At 46.2% G+C, this 17216-nt stretch overlaps 2 protein-coding genes and 1 long non-coding RNA gene across 3 annotated transcripts in view; 1 reads left to right on the plus strand and 2 right to left on the minus strand.

Moving 5' to 3' along the window:
- DVL1 (dishevelled segment polarity protein 1) overlaps nt 1-520 on the minus strand; it is a 112229-nt gene extending 111709 nt beyond the window's left edge. The window contains 1 exon segment of the mRNA XM_040585361.1: nt 1-520. Within this exon segment, the coding sequence (XP_040441295.1) occupies nt 1-170 (170 nt within the window). The 5' untranslated portion in view covers nt 171-520.
- On the plus strand, nt 33-17030 carry LOC121084194. The gene is made up of 4 exons (XR_005826629.1): nt 33-119; nt 1950-2073; nt 6711-10027; nt 16801-17030. It is a non-coding gene; the product is annotated as an uncharacterized LOC121084194 (long non-coding RNA).
- The window catches only part of MXRA8 (matrix remodeling associated 8), a 20558-nt gene continuing 15149 nt past the window's right edge, over nt 11808-17216 (minus strand). The window contains exons 6-10 of the mRNA XM_040585368.1: nt 17041-17199; nt 15937-15967; nt 14876-14952; nt 13075-13152; nt 11808-12191 (exon numbers count right to left, since the gene is read on the minus strand). Coding sequence (XP_040441302.1) covers nt 12166-12191; nt 13075-13152; nt 14876-14952; nt 15937-15967; nt 17041-17199 — 371 coding nt within the window. The 3' untranslated portion in view covers nt 11808-12165. The remainder of the gene's footprint in view (nt 12192-13074; nt 13153-14875; nt 14953-15936; nt 15968-17040; nt 17200-17216) is intronic.

Raw genomic sequence — 17216 nt, forward strand, 5'->3', positions numbered from 1 at the left:
CCGAAATCCTGGTCCATGGACTTGAAGAAGAACTTGTAGCTGTGCACGGGCCGGTTGCTGAGGACATTTTTGAAATCGGCCAGAGTGACTTTCTCCGGCGGGACGGGCAGCTTCACCAGGTATGGGGTCTCCTCCTCGTCGATGTGGTAGATGATTTTAGTCTCCGCCATGGGCGAGGGGGAGCGGAGGGGAGGCGGCCCGGGCCCCCGCCGCCGCTCGGCTCCTCTCACGGCCTGCGGCCCAGAGCCGCCCCCGACAGGAAGGCAGCTCCCAGCGCCCGGCCGCCGCCGCGCAGGGGCTCCTCGGCCGGGATTTCGCTCCCTGCACTGCTCTCTAGCTGCCCGACCCGGGAACGGCAGCCCGCCGCCGCCCGCCCCGCCTGCATCCTCCGGCCGCGGCTCGCCGCACCCCCCGCTCCTCCTCTCGCCGCCGCGCTGGGCAGCGGCCCCCGCGGAGCCCGTCCCCGGGCAGCGGCGGGAGGCGGCGGGGGCGCGGGGCGGCCGGGCCTGCCGCCCTCCTGCCGCCGCCGCCGCTCTGCACGCCCCGCCGCCGCGCTCCCGCACGCTGCCCCCTGCTGGCGCGGCGGCGCCACAACACGGCACGGCCAGGCCCGGGCGGCACTGTGGCACTACGGGCATGGCCCGGGCGGCACGGCAGGGCACGGTGGCACCACGGCCGGGCACGGCACCACGGCCAGACCTGGCACGGCAGGGTCCGGCACGGCAGTGCCCGCCACCCCTGCAGCCCCCCGGGTGGGTGAGCCGTGCCGCTGTGCCTGGGACATGAGCGGGCCGGCGGGGGGCACGGAATCCGGGCGGATTTCGAGCAGGCAGGGCAGATGCAGGTTTCAGCAGATGCAGGTTTTGGCAACCGCAAGGCATCGGCCCCATCCTTCCCAGGGGAGCTGGGTGCCAAGGTGCTGAGCGCCCGCTCCTTGCCCTGAGCATCACCCTTCGCCTTCGGGCTGCTTGGGGCACAAATGCAGCTCCGGGCACCCCTGGCGTGGCGTGAGCTGCCCCAGTGCAGCACCAACATGCTGCTCTCCCTGCATGAGCATCCTATGGAAAACAGCTGGTGTCCCAGTAAATGTGCCTCACAGGCTCCAGCAACGCTGCTGGCCCCCTTGCAACGCTGCCCTTATTTCCTCCTTCTAGGAATTAGCAAACACTTCCCAGGCACAGACCCTAGGCATTGTACAACGGCGGGCAGTGTCCTTACACCGCAGCAGGAAAAGGGAGTTACGTTACTATACGTATACTCACGTTAGTAAAGCGTTCTAGCCGAACTCAGCGGTCCCTACAAGACGCAAGATACGTTCTCTGCAATCACTTTAGAGGAGAGATGGGCAGGGCAGAGAACCGACTGATGTGACCCACAGTGTTACAAGGGCCAGCAAACCGCTGAATTCCAGGTATCTGAAGGATTCAGACCCCTCGCCCCCAGCGGCCCCTTTTGTGTCTCCTGGGAGCTGAGGTGGGTTCTGTTCAAGCGATGAGCTCACAGATTCTCTGCAGATCATGACATTTTCCGCAGTGCAGTTGGTTTCTCCACAGCTTATGCTAATAAGAGAGCGGGGACACATTTGTGGCTCAGAAGAAATGGCTTTTAATAGCCGCTTCAATGGAAGCCTGTTGGGCACGGAGCTCGCTGAGGTGCTTGGCACAGAGCGAGCTAAGAGTTGCTGGTCAATGCTGTCAGGTGACATAGGTATGTTTTAGAGCACACGTGTTTTCCAGGTGATACACTTGGGAACAGTTCACCTTTCTTTCTAGAAATCCCCAAAAATGACAGCCAGAAAAGGAAGATTTCAGAACTGTGTGCTTAGGTCTCAAGGAATCTTTTGTTCATTGAAAAAATACTTCTTCTGGAAAATCCCAAGCTAATCACATTCTCTCTTTTACCCTTTCAAAGAGAGAAATAGTCTTTCAATATTCTTTCAAACTTCCCAGAATATTCCGCTGCTTTCTCAGAAGGGCTAAATCCCAGCTCAGGGACTGAACTACCTGCGGCACTGGACAGATTTTTCTACCAGCTTGAAACGGAGGAGCCAACTGCATTAGAGGCTGCCAAAAGGTTTGTTAACATTATTGCTATTTATTATTTTCAATTTTCTGAAAGTTTAATCATTACCAGTTCCCAGATCCTACCAGCACACTACCTACCACGTGAACGCTGAGATACCGCTTCCAGAGCCCAATTCTCCTAGGCAGAGCCAGATCTGGTACCTCTCTACCAACAGCAGGGTTAACCCGCAACTCAACAAGATTTAACAATATTGAAAAAAAACCAAAATCATCAAGTATCTGCTGTCATTTCTGGTACAGTGAAGCAATTATGAAATCACATTCACTGGGGCTCTCCAACACCAGTGATTTGCTCATCTGCTGACATTCATACCACTCAACACTGCCTAACTTGGAACGCTTGCATGCTCATCAAGCAAGGTAAGGTAAAAAGCAAAGGTATGGCCTTAGTCTTCATCACCTAACTAGCTATTTGGTACTGGTTTAAGTCAGGAATGACCTACTTAGTACACTTCAAAGAGTACTTCCCAAGAATGGTAGCCACCGATGGTCAGGGATTTCTCACTCTTTTAGTTTTGGAATTCTGAAAGAGTAAGGCATAAAGTACTGAAGATTTCCACGAACTATGCATTCAGCTTTCTGTCCTGTGTGTATGCACAGACACATGCCACGGTTCTGCAAGCACCTGCAAATACTCTTGGTATGGAGAGTATGCCCTGAATCCATCAATTCCACCACACACAAGAATCCCTGAGCAAGAATGGGGAAGGCTTCCTTTGGCAGGACAGCAAAATAACTCTCATACAGGCTATATTTTCTGAGATACTGAGCTTTATGTTGGTTTTGCAGTATGAAAAACTTCAGGTTTTACTTAATGACCTTCTGAATTCCTCAAAGATGCAGGTGGTATCCACAAAATGATAAATCTGCAAAGAGCTCTGTTCTTGCTCTGTTAGCTTCGCTTTTACTTTTGACAACTGATAATACAATGAGTTGTGTAATTGTCAGATGACTACCTTGGAATAGGCACAGTAAGACTGGATCTATGACTCACAAAAAACCTTTCTGTGTCCCCATAAAGCATAGAAGAGAGGAGATAACCCACTTTCATGTTACAGTCCAACCACAAGCTAATCCAATTAGAGAGCGGACATAGGAACGCAGAATACACCACCTTAGCAAACCACTGGTCCATCAGGGCTAACACCTTGCTTCTTGCAGAGCTCAGGGCTTAACATTTCAGTGGAAAATAAATATAAGGCATAAAATCTCTTGCTATTAGTGCTGTGCTCTCCCTGATAGAGCAAATAGTCTTGCTGACTCCTGCAGGAAGCAGGTAGTGTCCTAAGGCATAAAAGCTGCTGCCTATCCTTTTCTTAATAGCGGTGCACTTCATTACCCCATAGAGAACAAGCAAGCCCTTTTAAAAAGCGATCCTTTGAATTATAGTGATGGCTTTTGCTTATCTTGGTGAATTCGAAACACTCATCACACTCCGGATGCTTAGCAAAAAAGTATTTGTTTTAAAGAGATACGACAAAAAGAAACCCAAAGCTCCAAGTGTCAAAACTGTGACTTGGGACCCTTTCTGAGATTTCATGGATATTTCTTATCCACCTGCAAGAATTTATCTTTCACTTGGAGGATGACTTTTTCTCAGGAGGCAGTCGCTGGCAGTTTTGCCACTCATGTTCATAAAATCAGGTGTGACTATGAGGTCCTTTCATTTGGGCAGTCAACCCTAGGAAATGAAGACTTCTGTTTTCATTTGTTTCAGTAACACAGCAGGATCAATGTGGTTAGTGTCGCCCCGAGCATCCATCATGTACTGCCAGCTATCCGTGCCACTTGTAGGACCAGTGGTACCCTACAAGGAGGCCAGTAGTGTGGATGTATTAGAAACTAAACTGATGACACCCACTAGCCATGGAAGATTCCTTCCAGACTGGAATCACAGTGACACAAAATCTGGGTTGTCAAAGTACTGAGTCCCATCGGTAGATTTAGTCTTTATATTCCTTTGCTTAAGTATTTTCTCCAAAATGACCATTTTAAATGGTTTAAAAATAAAAGGAGAAACTGATTTTGGACTTTTACCATTGAAGGGCTGTATCAGAAGCTGGTGTCTAAGTGAACCACACAGGATCTGTTAGCCAACCTATTCCTCGTCTTCAGAGATCCTAAGTTTTCCCACAGGGCGCACTATGTGAAGACTTTCAGCACATTCAAAAAGCCAAGTTATGCAGCTACTCTTCATCTCTGGAGCAAAGATTGCATCTCGTTCTGCCAATTCACACAGGCAAGATTAGCATCAATGCAGAATAAGAACTAAACATGGAAATGATCCTAAGAGAGGAAGAGAAGCAGAAATAAATAACTGCAACCACACAGTTTGGATGTGCTTAAAATTAAGATGCTGTAGGCTGTCTCCCAAGCTGGGACACGCCAGCAGGATGCACCCCAAGTCAGTTCATGCCACTCATGGATCTGGTCTAAAAGATCTGCAAGGGGTTTTTTTCCTTTTATTCTTCCTCTCTGTGCAGCAGACCTTGGGCACAGTCAGGTCATGGCAGTATTTGGTCCCTATGGTTTAGAAGAAAATAAAGACATAAAACACTAGAGGGAGGCAAAACCTTTGCAGTCCAGCCATCTGCTCTCCAGCCTCCCTGGCAAAGCTCCCCAGGGCTTTCATTGCCACTGGATTCAAATACAAATAAACCCAAATAAACCTGAGGGGGAAATGACAGAGTGTATTTTCAGTGACATTTCCAAAAACCCTCTTAACTGAGGAACGTGTGTTATGGAGGGATATTGCCCTACTGGTCTGTAGGAATGAGCACTGTATACTTTGCACGGGAGGGGGAATAAAGAAGAGGACAACATTCATGTTGGTGCTCTACAGGGGCTGCTAAACAGGAATTAGAAGAATGGAATGGAAAACATTAACCAGCGTCCTCAGCAGATGCACACAACATATGGGATTCATGGGAGGAGATACTCTTCATTCCTGTTTCAGTCACTTTTTCATCTAACTTGAGTCAATTGATGATTGTTCAGTTACTGCTACGGAAAGTCAGTTCTGTTACGGTGTGATCCTGGACTGCTGGAAGAATTATCACACTGAACAAACTATGTTCCTGTCTTTTCAAGGTCTCCCAGCGATAGCAAACCTCAAGTGAAAACCACTCATATGGAATGGCATCAACCTCCCTACCCCTGCTACAGAAATGCTGCTAACTTCTGTCTCAGAACTCAACGGTACTTTAAAACAACAGCCAAAACAGTGGAGATGAGTCTGGAAAGATGTGAAATGTTATTGCAAAAGGCAACAGGTTGAGCACTTTGAATCACTGAGTGACATCAAGCTGGTTTGGATGGAAGTACCTTTATCTCCATCATGTGCTTGTGGTGGATGGGTCTTCAGAGGGAAATTTGCATGAGATGCTCTGGTGTCTGGGCAAAAAGCTCTGACTGAAAGCAAGAAGTGATGCCTTCCAGGCAAGCCCTTCCTTGCTGCTGAATCACATGCACAAAGCGCCGTGGGTTAGAACATCAGTACTCCAGCTACGAAAACTCAGCACTCCCACACTTTTTTCTGGAGCCTTCTTAGTGCCAGTCATGGAGAACCAGTCCCTAGTGCACACGTACACTTTTGGCAGTCTCAAGCATTTGCAAACACTTGCACACGATGCGCACCTCATCAATGAGTTTAATGTTGATCCCAGCTCATACTCATCCTGACTCAATCTATTTTCTTTCCTCAGCCATTTCCTGGTTCTCCTACCTCTTCGTAAGCAGCTGCAGCACTTTTCTAAAAGGGGAGAGCCACACTTGAAAAACGTCCCTGCAGCAACTGTCTTCAGAGCAGCTGATCTACAGAGCCACATACACGTTTAGAAACTTGGCCTCTAGGAAACAGTGGAGGCTTTTTGCTTACAAATGTCTATTTGGATCGTTATCCTACTTCTCTCTGTTCCCTGGTGTTTCTTCTTCCCCTCAGAAATTTGTTCTGGTAATGACTAACAAGTCCCTCTCCATGGGCAAGACTCTCCTCACCGGAGGCAGGACTACAGGGATAATCTGGACTTCATTTCAGACAAGTCAAAGACAATGAAAATATTTAAGTGGTCTGCAAAGCAGGCCCCGTGGTTGCTCAATTAGTTGGGTTTTTTTTTGTTCCCAGCTGCTTTCCTGGAAAATCAGACCCACTGCCTACAGAGACAGAGAAAAGTAGCAAGATGCCCCAGCAACAAATAACCAGCAGTGCCTGGGCTGGAGTCTGCAGAAACCCCATGTACCAGCAGAAAAGAACAGGGCTCAAAGCATTAATGACACTATGCAGTAAGACCTCACTCTTCAAGATAATAGTGTAATTGCAGCTACCCTTTTTTGCAGGCTCCCCCATGTTTAGAAAAAAGAAAAAAAAAGTGCCACACTGGGTTCAAGAGGGAACCAGGCAATTTGTACATGCACAGTGTCAGGCAAGTACAAATAAACAGGCCTGCAAACACTGCATTTGTATTTTTGAAGCCCCCCAAAAAACTCCACTCAAGCTCCATGTTCCCCCAACGAAGAACAGATACAGAAATCCAATCCAACATGTGTCAGTCACCTCTGTCCACCAAAATGGTAGCATCTCTAGCTCCCAACATCAACAGTATAATTTGAATATTGTTTTTTTTACAGCATGGTGCTCTAGTTTGCCTGTGGCATTTAAGAGGAGGGGAAAAAAAAAAAAAAAAAAGGTAAGTTTAAATCTTAGGAAAATGCTGTTGAGTCAGATGTTCCCAGTGGGGCTGGCATCAGCTCCAGGATGATCTCACTTTGCCCAAAGTATCTTTTTTTCAGGTCTCATTTGGCTTCCCCTCACCATGAAGAATCTCACCTACAGATTGTAGCAGGGGCTGACCAGGAAAGTCCCACAACAGTACCAGAATGGGTACTTCAGAGGAGATCTTTGTCGTACATGGCCCCTGGCTCTACCTGCTCAACTTTTTTCTTTGTTGTAACAGAATTAATTTTCTGATCACTCGTTCTCAGCGACAGCAGAGGCCAGAGAGAAGGAACTACTCCCCACCTCCTTCTCACTGTCTTCAGCTCCCAACCCTTTTAACCTAGGGTTTACACACACACCTACACCCCCACACACCCCCACACCCTCCCCAGTTATCTGAGAAGACACAAGCAGCCATCACTGGGCAATCCACCCTAGTGAAGACGTGGTATGAAATGGCAGGAGACTAGCTGTAGTATGATTTCCAACCAGGTGAGAGAAAAGATAATACTTCCACCAGAGGTAGACAAGCCGGTCCATAATCTTAGTTTGCTAAATGCACTTCTTTGCCACTTTTTAGCTTCGTATCCTGCTTTGATCCTTCAAATTCTTGCACCTGCACTGTCCATCCATGCAGCAATACAAGCTGTTTCCATCAGTGTCCCTGGAAGAACTCTGTCATGCCAGCTGGGATACTACTCAGTGGGTGGAAGCCCTCCAAGAGCAGAATGTGCAGCAGGAACTTTGCAAGGTGTTAGTTCTGCAAGGAAAAGAGGAATTTGGGCTGGAAGCGAAGTATAAAACTGTGCAGCTAACTATTCCAGCAGGATATGTTATCTTCCCTTCTGGCCCTGCCGAATTATGTACTATGAAGGAGCTGCCAGCCTTCAGTTCTGATAGATGTTTTGAACATACCATCTACAGCTGCAGATCTGTTCAGTATACAACACTTCTGAAAAGCTAAAATCCGTCTGCGGGCCCCATGACCAAGTCAAATGATGATGTCCCATGTGGAAACCACATTGAAATCACTGGAATAACTTATTGCATCCGCTCTGCACTTTGTCAAGCACTTTGGGATGCTCCAAGATGAAATATACTGCACAGCTATTGGGAAGAATTAGCTAATGCTGGCTAATGGCTTAGATAGCATCTCCAAAGAGCAAGAAATAAAATCAACCTTAACTTGAAACTCCATTATATTCTCCTTTATTTCTTAAATGTTAGGAGAGTTACAGAACAACGATAAATGGTAAAAGTTAAGTGACAACAGTAATGAAAATTAATTCTGTTACAACAAAGAAAAAAGTGTTACGGAACAAGCCCTCCTCTCTGTCTTGAGAGGAAGCAGAGCATGCACAGAGCTGAAAAGAAGGGGCTCTTGTTCTAGTCTCAGTTTTAACACCTTTCAAAGTCCCTTTTCTTGTTCCACAACAAGAGCTTGCAGTCCATACATCACCCTAAAAGAGACCTCCATTTCTCTGCCCTCACTGAGCTACAGTACTCACTGAGAAGTAATTGGTATAAAAATACTAGGGGTTATTACTATTTTAACTAACTGAACATAAAATGCATGTCTCGGGAAACCAAGGAGACTATAACGAGGCAAAGTCTGCCAAGAGCCTGCCAAGTGACAGGTAAAGAAATCAATCAAGATGCAGCATGCCATTAGTACAGTGAGAACATTACTCTGAATAACTCAGGTGAAGCACGTTTACCCAAGTGCTACACACCTCAACAAATTGCTTCTCCACGAGAGGCAAGTTACTGTACCGTATGAGGGCAAGAAAGGCTGAGATGAGAGAGAGAGAGAAAGCCAACCTGTCTAGAATTGCACGGAGTCTAAGGCAAAGTAGGAACCAAAACCAGTGGTCCTGCCCCTAAGCCTAGTGGATAATCGCGAGTCAAGCCTTCTAAATTTCATTTGCAGGATCAGCTACGTAGACTTCATGCCAATGCCAAAGACTGCCAGAATACAAGTGCACATGTGAAAGACCTAAATGGCTTTTCACAAGTATTTAAGGCCAAACAGCCTTTAAAAATTCCTCCGTGTTAAGAAATAAACAAACAAAACTCTTCAGTTTAGCATTCAGTTTTCTTTCTCTCTTTTTTTCCCAACAGTTTGCAACACAACTGGTTACCCAGCAGTCTTGCCTGGATCTCTTTCAACCAGAATTTTAACATACTAAATTACATACTGGATGTGGCATGCTGCTTTTGAAAACCACTGTTCTGATCATCAGTCCCATCACACAACGTATGCCACTCCTGAAAAAAAAAAAAAAAAGGGGCCAGAATCTCAACTTGGGCTCCTATCTTGATCAGCCCAGGCTTATCCTGGCGTGTCTGACCATTACCCAAATTCAAACTAGCGATCAAAGCAAAAATGAGGAACTCGTAAAGTTCTTCCTAGTCCTTGTTTCAAAGAACATATTAATTTTTTTTTCCCTTAAGCTATTTTGCAGCCTAGAAGTCAAATAAAATATTTAAATGCCTCTGGAGTTTATGAGTAACCCCACTTTGAGCTGGTGTCTGTATGAGCTGTGCGGAGCAATTCGAACTGGCAAGTAAAGATCTCCAACCTTTGACTCACAGACATGAAAGGGAGGGAGAAAGACATTAATGACAATTGCTTGAGACTGTGCCACCCTGATGGAATAACCAGCGCAGCCTTATGCACCTGCAGGAATGCGGCTTGGGTTTCAATCAGGTCCAGCCAAAGGCAGCCTGCTCTGGGGGAAGGGCAAGCAAAGAGAGCCCCCAGCCCAGCCCCAGACCCTCCTCTCCACCTGTCACGGGTCTGCCCAGGCCGAGTGCTTTTGTAGGGGTGACTCTTAAGTGAAAATAAAGGCCATTAACCACGAATCACAGAAACCGTCCAGAGAGCAGTGGAAGGGCTAAGCAAACTAAAAAATAAGGATCTGCCCAGCTGTAGCTTATGAAGGCTCGCCTCCACCTCTACTGTTACATTCTTTTAATACTTGTAATATTTGAAGGCATTAAAAATAAGGGTCCCCAAAATATTTATTCTTTAACCCAGTCCTCAGTAACAGAGAGAAGTATTAATACCTATAAAACTTGACACGGTCCATTTACCATTCCTATAAAAACTATGCATCGAAGTACTGATGTCCTAGCTTCTGAAGAGCCAACACAGTTCCTTCTGGTACGCAGGAGGTCTCACCCACCACGCTTCTGGCAGAGCTACGGAGCTGAGCTCCGCTCCCGTGTAAGTAGCTACAACTTGGCAGCCATCACCCCCAGCACAGTGTGCCTCCGAGCTGCTCCGAGCCTTACTGAGCCCCCTCACACACCAGCAGCCATCACTGGTGGCGGCAGGAGGAGGGAGAGAGGGTCTGAAATGGGATTGAGGTGTCCAAGAACATTGGCGTCAGTCAGACGAGACACCCACGTTGGCAGGGGTGGGAAGGGTTGGCTATGGGACTTGACATTGGTTCCTACATTATGGGGAGCTCTCAAAACAGCACCACACCCTCACAGTACATGTGTTCCTGCAGCGGGCAGCTTCACCCAGCTGTGACAACCACTCTTTCCAGTTTGACCAGACTCGTGCCTCTGTTAGACGGCAGTGATGTGAGAGAAATAGCAAGGGTGGCTAAAACAACAGCCAAGGCACGTACCATACCAGGCAGCAGGTCGCATTCCCAACTGTTCAGCTGGTAGACTGAGATGCTTTCTTTGGACCACAGCTACTTCAGCACCTGCAAAGACCTCAGAATTCTCCATCCCCAGAAAGAAATCCACACTGAGATACCAGTTGCAAGCAGAGCACTACTTCAAGACTGAAACCACACCATCACCCTCACGGTAGTTCCACACAAGGTCCTCTTCACACTTCCACCACCCACAGCATCCTGGAGACCCTAACCCAGTTCCACCCAGTCACCAAGCCCACGTGCAATCCCTCCCTCTGCCATCCTCTTCAGACCACCAAAGAGGAGGCTGGGAACCCTTGGCCATCTCCACCCTTACACAGGAACACAAGCCACTGCCATCACAATTACAACAGCAGGAAAGACCTTTGCTTCTGTGCCCCAAAGACAATGGGTGTACTTGGTTTGGGAATGGTGCCACAGAATATCCTGAGCAGTCAGAGAGGCTGTGTGGAACTGTTGACATTCTCCAGCTTTCCTGATTCTTTAACTTGCTTGGATTACAACACTGAGTTACTGACTTCCAATTTTTTGACATCCCCACCTGACATACTATTAATATGTAGAACGTTCCTTCAGCCCAAAGCCCCATTATCTCAGGTATCCCTGAGCTCCTGCAAAAAAAATCCACAAGAATGGACTCATCTCCCTCCTAAACTCCCCTTCTGAGACCCTGGCCCATGAAAATTCCTAACAGGCCATTTAGTGGAGCGTGTTCTTACTCTTGGTCCTCATGGTCTGCTCATGAGAAGCTACTCCTTTCAACAATCTGTCTACCTGTGCTGTAATCATACCTTGGTTCTGATGTGCACACAAGCTCTGTGTGACCCGGATCCACCCAAGGACTGCAGGAGAAACACCTTCCAGATCCCACACAGGAGTTTAGCCCTCTCCATAATAATTCTGGTTCTGATCTAACTGAGACTGGTATGAGAGCACTGTAACTCCATCAGCTTCAGCTGAAAGTGTCTGCTCATGCCAAATTTGATTTGGTCTGCACTGAAACACAAACAGATCAACAAACAAGCTTAGAGTGAGAAACACAGAGTTAGGCTTCCAGAGCTCTTTGGAGCTGATCCCAACCCTACCCTTGGTCATTTGGATGCCTCCCTTTCCCCTATAAAATGAGGATATTGACATGTCCCGATTCACCAAATGAGGTAGTTACATTGTCATTTGTGAAGGGGCGTACTCTTTGTACTTCACCTGGAATATGTAAAGTGCTATGTGACACTGATCTATGCCAGCCTATGAGAGATCACAATCAGGCTTTACTGTTGTTTTTCTGATGAATACACTATATGGAAAAATGCCTGATATAACGATGGCTCAAGATTAGTGATGCAAGTTGGTTTATTTAAAGCAGTAACATCAAAGCAAAAGGTCTGCTGATTCAGCTCATAAAAATCATTGATGCATAAACCCAACAATAATACCAAGAAAGAGAAGGAAAATGGAGGATGAGGAGAACAGAAGAAGAAAAGCCAACCCAAACCCATCATAAGTGTGCACAAGACAGACTAACTCGTTCAAGAAGCATTTGCCAATACCCTTGTGCTTAGTGGGGAGAAAGTCTATGTGGAAAAAAAATCTATGGTAACTGGAGGGACACGATATTAAGAAAAGGCATCTCTCTTCCATTTATTTATCTTTGATTGATGCTTCTGGTCCAGCCAGCAGCTTGGGAATGTCTTCATTTACAATATTCCTTCCTGAAATCTGCAAGCAAATTGAAATGGAGGTCAGTACCTGAAGAAAGATTTCAAACCATCCAAAGCAGCGCATTGTAATATGGACTTAGCTACACAGTGACAAGTATTTGCTATCAACCATGTCCCAAACATCCCCCCTATAAAGCCCACAGTGAGAGGTACTGTGTATAAATTATTGGACAGATCATCTCTGCAGAACGTAGGCAAAAATATCATGAGAACTCCATCAAGAACAGCAGGTTTAAGGCAACTCACAGACTCTCCAGACCAGTCCCTTCTTGATGTCATTTCAGTCACATTTATTATACTGTAAATTCATATGAAAGGAGTCATGGAACCTAACAACTTTTCACAGACACTGCTTGACATAAGTGTGACTCTACAAACTGAGGCATAATACTCTGGATTAATACTGGATAATAGAAAGGAGATTCAGCCACTAGGGAGGGAGAGTTGCTTGCTTTTGTTGGATGAAGTAAGTGACTACCCGTTACCTATAAATTAATTCAACTCAAAACACTCTCTTCTGCACAGTGTTTTCTTCTCAAACACCATGCCAGGACATTTTTGAGATACATCTCCCTTTGAGGTTACAGCACAGAATGCACTATCCCAGCCCTGCGAGGCATTCTTTTCCAATAAAGAAGAATTCTATTTGTGCCATGCCAAAAGTTTTTAAAAGCCTAATCACTACTTGCATCTTGTGGCTCCATGATGAAAGGATAGGAAGGGAACTAGCTTCTCATTCCTGCAGTCATTTGTCATGATGTTTATCATTCCTCATTTGGCTGTGGCTTGGTCAGCTCACTGCTAAACTGTGCTCTTCCCTCCTCCCTCCTTCAACCCATCAGAAGGCTCCTACCAATTAGGGTGAAGCAAGTCATTATTACCTTTGTCTAAATCAATGTTCTTTGCTGGGAAGCTTCTGGCTTGCTCAGCCTTCTCCTTCAGGATGTTGTTTTTGTAATCTGTGGAAGGGAGGAGTGTAATTCAGACAGGCATTAGAACATGAAAAGACAGCAAAGCTTTACAGGCAAGGCGGACGTGATCAGTCCTTCCCTGAAGTACTCTAGGCCTGGCATCTCCAGATCTCTAGGAGCAACTCACGTTGTTACTCAGCCGCTCAGCAGGAAAAGGAAAGCTGCTATGACTTCACTTTTGCCCCTGGCACTAACCAGTTCTGCATACTTCAGCCTCCTGCTTCTCACAGGCACCACAGATTCTTCCAGCATGTAACAGAAAGCTCTGGATTATCTATGTGAAGCTCACCTGAAGGTGACTGACGCAGTTATTCCAAGAATTTGCTCACAGGGGAGCTCTCCTGAGGCACACAGAGAATTTGTACTTGCTGCTGTCCCGGTTTACAACCCACCCTCTGCAATTCCTTTGTCTTTACTTCAGATTTTGTATCCACCTCTTGTTTACTGGGGCCCTTTACTGGGGCAATGCTGCAGCTTGGGGACCTAAAGTTCATCAGCCTTAAAGGTTGTACCTTTACTGGGGGTGAGCAGAGGGGAAAAAAGAGGGACAGCCTCAGTTGTTCCCTGGTTTATCAACATGCTCGCTGACATAGGGCAAGCTGCAGCAGGTACAAACTGCATCATGGCAACTCTTTAGGAATCAGGGCAGGCTGACAAGAGGATCAACTCTGCTTTACAGACAATCCACTCCAAGTCCAAGCAAGAAGACACCCCTGATCAATTGCTGACACAATAAATTCAAGGCTGCACCTTCAAGCCCTAATAAGAAGCAGCATCTATCTTCAGGAGCGCTGTGAGTCCCCCAAGTCAGTCCTACATATCCCAGGAAAAACACTTTCACAGATCACCAGTGAGATTAGCTTCCTTCTCCACTTTTCATTATGTTTCATGTTACCATGAGTTCCAGGGGGGGTTGTATTTTCTAAGACCTTGTTGCAAATTTTCTTCCTACCACGTTCCCCAAGTTTATTTGTCCTAATCGCTACCACAGATCTTCAGAGAAGGCCCAACTGGTCACGAAGTGATTTGACATCCAGGGAGGATGAAATTGTACAAATTTAAACCAAACCGGTTTCAGCAGGAGGCTAACCTAACCCATGACATCTCTTTATCCCCACTGCAGTCAGCTACAGTTCATCCCCACTTTCAAGAGTGATGATGAGGTCAGTAGCTAGTACTGAAGACTGTTGATCCAATTTTTTTTCTCCAGAGCACTCGCTTTGAGCTATTTTTTATTTACTGTAGAATGATGATATTCACATTGACAAATGCCTTTAGTTTCTTGGACAGGAGATTCTAGAGACCCGCCACCTTGCTGATCCTCTTCCCTACACAAACTGCTTCAGTTTGAGGAATCCTCTTCCCTAGACGCTGTCTTAATCTCATCCCACAATGTTTTGCGCTCACTCGAATTTGGCTTTCAGGTGCATGTCAGACAACCCCAAAAAGTGCAGGTGAAACAAAAGAAGCTGTGCCTCGTTACTGCCCAGCCTCCCCCATCAGCTTCTGGTTAAACTCAAAAGTCAGGCCTGCCCTCTCCAGCTGCAGTGTCCCTGCTTGCACTGACTTGTAGGTTGATGAGCTTCTCAAAACTGCCATTTAAAATCAGGAGGTTAAGTCACTTCAAAATGGCATCTAAATGCCATTAGAAAATCCTCGGTTACGACGAGTTTTGACCTGGTTTGGAGAAGGGTTGCTAGCTGATGCATACCCAGCCTGATGTCTTCACTTTTGTACTGAGTCAGATCTGTTGTGTCGACTGTAAATTCTTTAAGATTTACATCCTTCCTGAAAAAAAAAATAACAGCAAAAAATGGTATTGTCACATTTTTTAGTAACTGGTTCTTTTCAGCCTTTTTCACAATTGCTTTTCTAATGCTACTTTACAGAATTTAATTTACAGTCTTTATTTGCCATGTATCTGGAGAAAAGTTGAAAAAATCCATAGAAAATTTCATTCTCTATTAAATACTGGTGATTTTCACATCAACCCTTAGAGATTTTTTTTCCAGTTTCTACAAGGCTTCCCTGGAGAAAGCATGCCAGTTAGGTAAGAGCACTGGCAGCCACTGTACATGGGTACTTTTCCTGTCTTTGCCCCTAAGATATCAAACAGATTTCAGAAGGTCTTACTGCTTAGTAGTGATTCTGGTTGTCCTCTCTCTAGTTAGCTTTTCTATTAATACCTTGAGATCTCTGGCTAGCTGGCTCTTTTGTCCCCTTGTGTTTGTCCAGACCTTCGAACAATGGGGAGCCAACCTGCACTGGAACTTCCCCATCTCTTCCAGTTTAATAATATATAATAACAGATAAAGGAACCCAGCTACACAACCTTGGCCCCATCTCACAGTAGGGTTTATGTTAGGTCTTTACCCCTTTACTACCAACTCCTAATGACATCTCAGAGAAACATCACCCGTGAATCAGTTCCCAAAGTACCACAAGAGGAAATGCAATTGCCAAATCAGCCCTACAAACCGTTCCCTCCTTCGGTACTTCGGCAGCATGGAAGTTGCTCCCCGATATGCAATCATTATGCAAGTGTGTATTCCTGGGAAAATTACACTAATAATGACTAGAGCGTAAAACTGCGAAATAACTGGTGGAAAGCCTGAATAAACTCTATCAAGCAGCCTATGCTGTACGTGTCTGTACTCGTACTAACCAGATCCTCAGCTGTTTTAGGCTCTTAATGACAGCTCAGGGTTGAGGCCTATAAATTCATTTTTATGCATTCTCATCCTAGGTAATAGACACTGGAATTATACTTACTCTCCGTATTTCTTCACATTGTATTCATAACCTAAACAGGGAGAAGAAACAGAATAAGCAGTCACATCCAGTCCAACCCACCCTCCCCAGGGAACAGTGATAACAGTAACACCTGGTACTTAATCACACTGCTCTTTATTTGTGACCCTTACGATGGTCACCTTCACAAGCCCTCCAACACACAACAACTCAGGTGTGTTCACTGCCACAGGGAGCTTCCCTCTCCTTTACTCACCAGCTTTCTAGTGGTCTTCCCAGATCTATGCATGACCAGCCAGGAGAAACCGTAGCCATCGCTGTATTTAATTTCTTTCCACCCCCCATTTATTACAAAAATATCAACCACACCTGTCATCTCTCGTGTTCTGGTGCTGCACTCGCCCATCCCCAACTCGTTGCTTAGGCCTGCATCCATCACATGCTACAGATACTGGTTTTCATCAGCCGCCCACATGCCTGGTACCTAACTACACTCCTGCCTCACCCCACCCTGCAAGAAGTGATGATTTTCTGTCTGTCCCCTCTGTGACTGCAGAGTAACTCCACTTAATAACATTTTGTGTTATTGCTGATCCCCTGACACATAAATAAGGATGAATGTGGTCCTGCAAAAACACACCAGAAGGCAGACATTCCCTGGTATTCGCTTTTGGTGTGGCATCCAGAACTATTTGTGTGGAAGTCACCAAAAGATCTCAGTGTCCATTTACCTAATTATACATGGAGAGTCACTCAGCGCAGGGAGTCCAGCAAGGAGTTTAGACATCTTAATTCCTAAGGGATGCATGAGGGCCTTCTGCTCTAAATAAATGCCACTTGTAAAGAGCAACTATCCAACAGTTCTGATTTTCTTCTCCCTTACAGCACAGCAACTCAGCAAATCATGGCCTGGAAATTTTTACACCACACTATTGAATCTCCCTTGGCATCAGCACCTGCAAAGACTCCCCACTGTTTGCTGGTTTTCCTGAAGAGGATAGCTGCCTTCAGCATTGTGCACTGCAGTATCTATTTCTATACACAGATATAGGATCTATACCTATATCTACGTCTCTGCTGTCATGAGATATAAGCACCACAGGGCTGGTCTTGTCCAGCGCTTACCTCTCTGCCGACGCTTGCGGGTGACGAGGATAACAATGATGAGGAGGACAATGAAGAGCAGCAGAGTGGCCAGGATGTAGCCCAGCTGCTGGAAGAAGTGCATCCGACTCTCAGGGATGATGACATTTATTACGTTGTGGCCCCTGACAACACTTGGATCTGATAGCAAAGGAAAA

This window comes from Falco naumanni, chromosome 3 (genome assembly GCF_017639655.2).
Source record: "Falco naumanni isolate bFalNau1 chromosome 3, bFalNau1.pat, whole genome shotgun sequence".
NCBI classification, from domain to species: Eukaryota; Metazoa; Chordata; class Aves; order Falconiformes; family Falconidae; genus Falco; species Falco naumanni.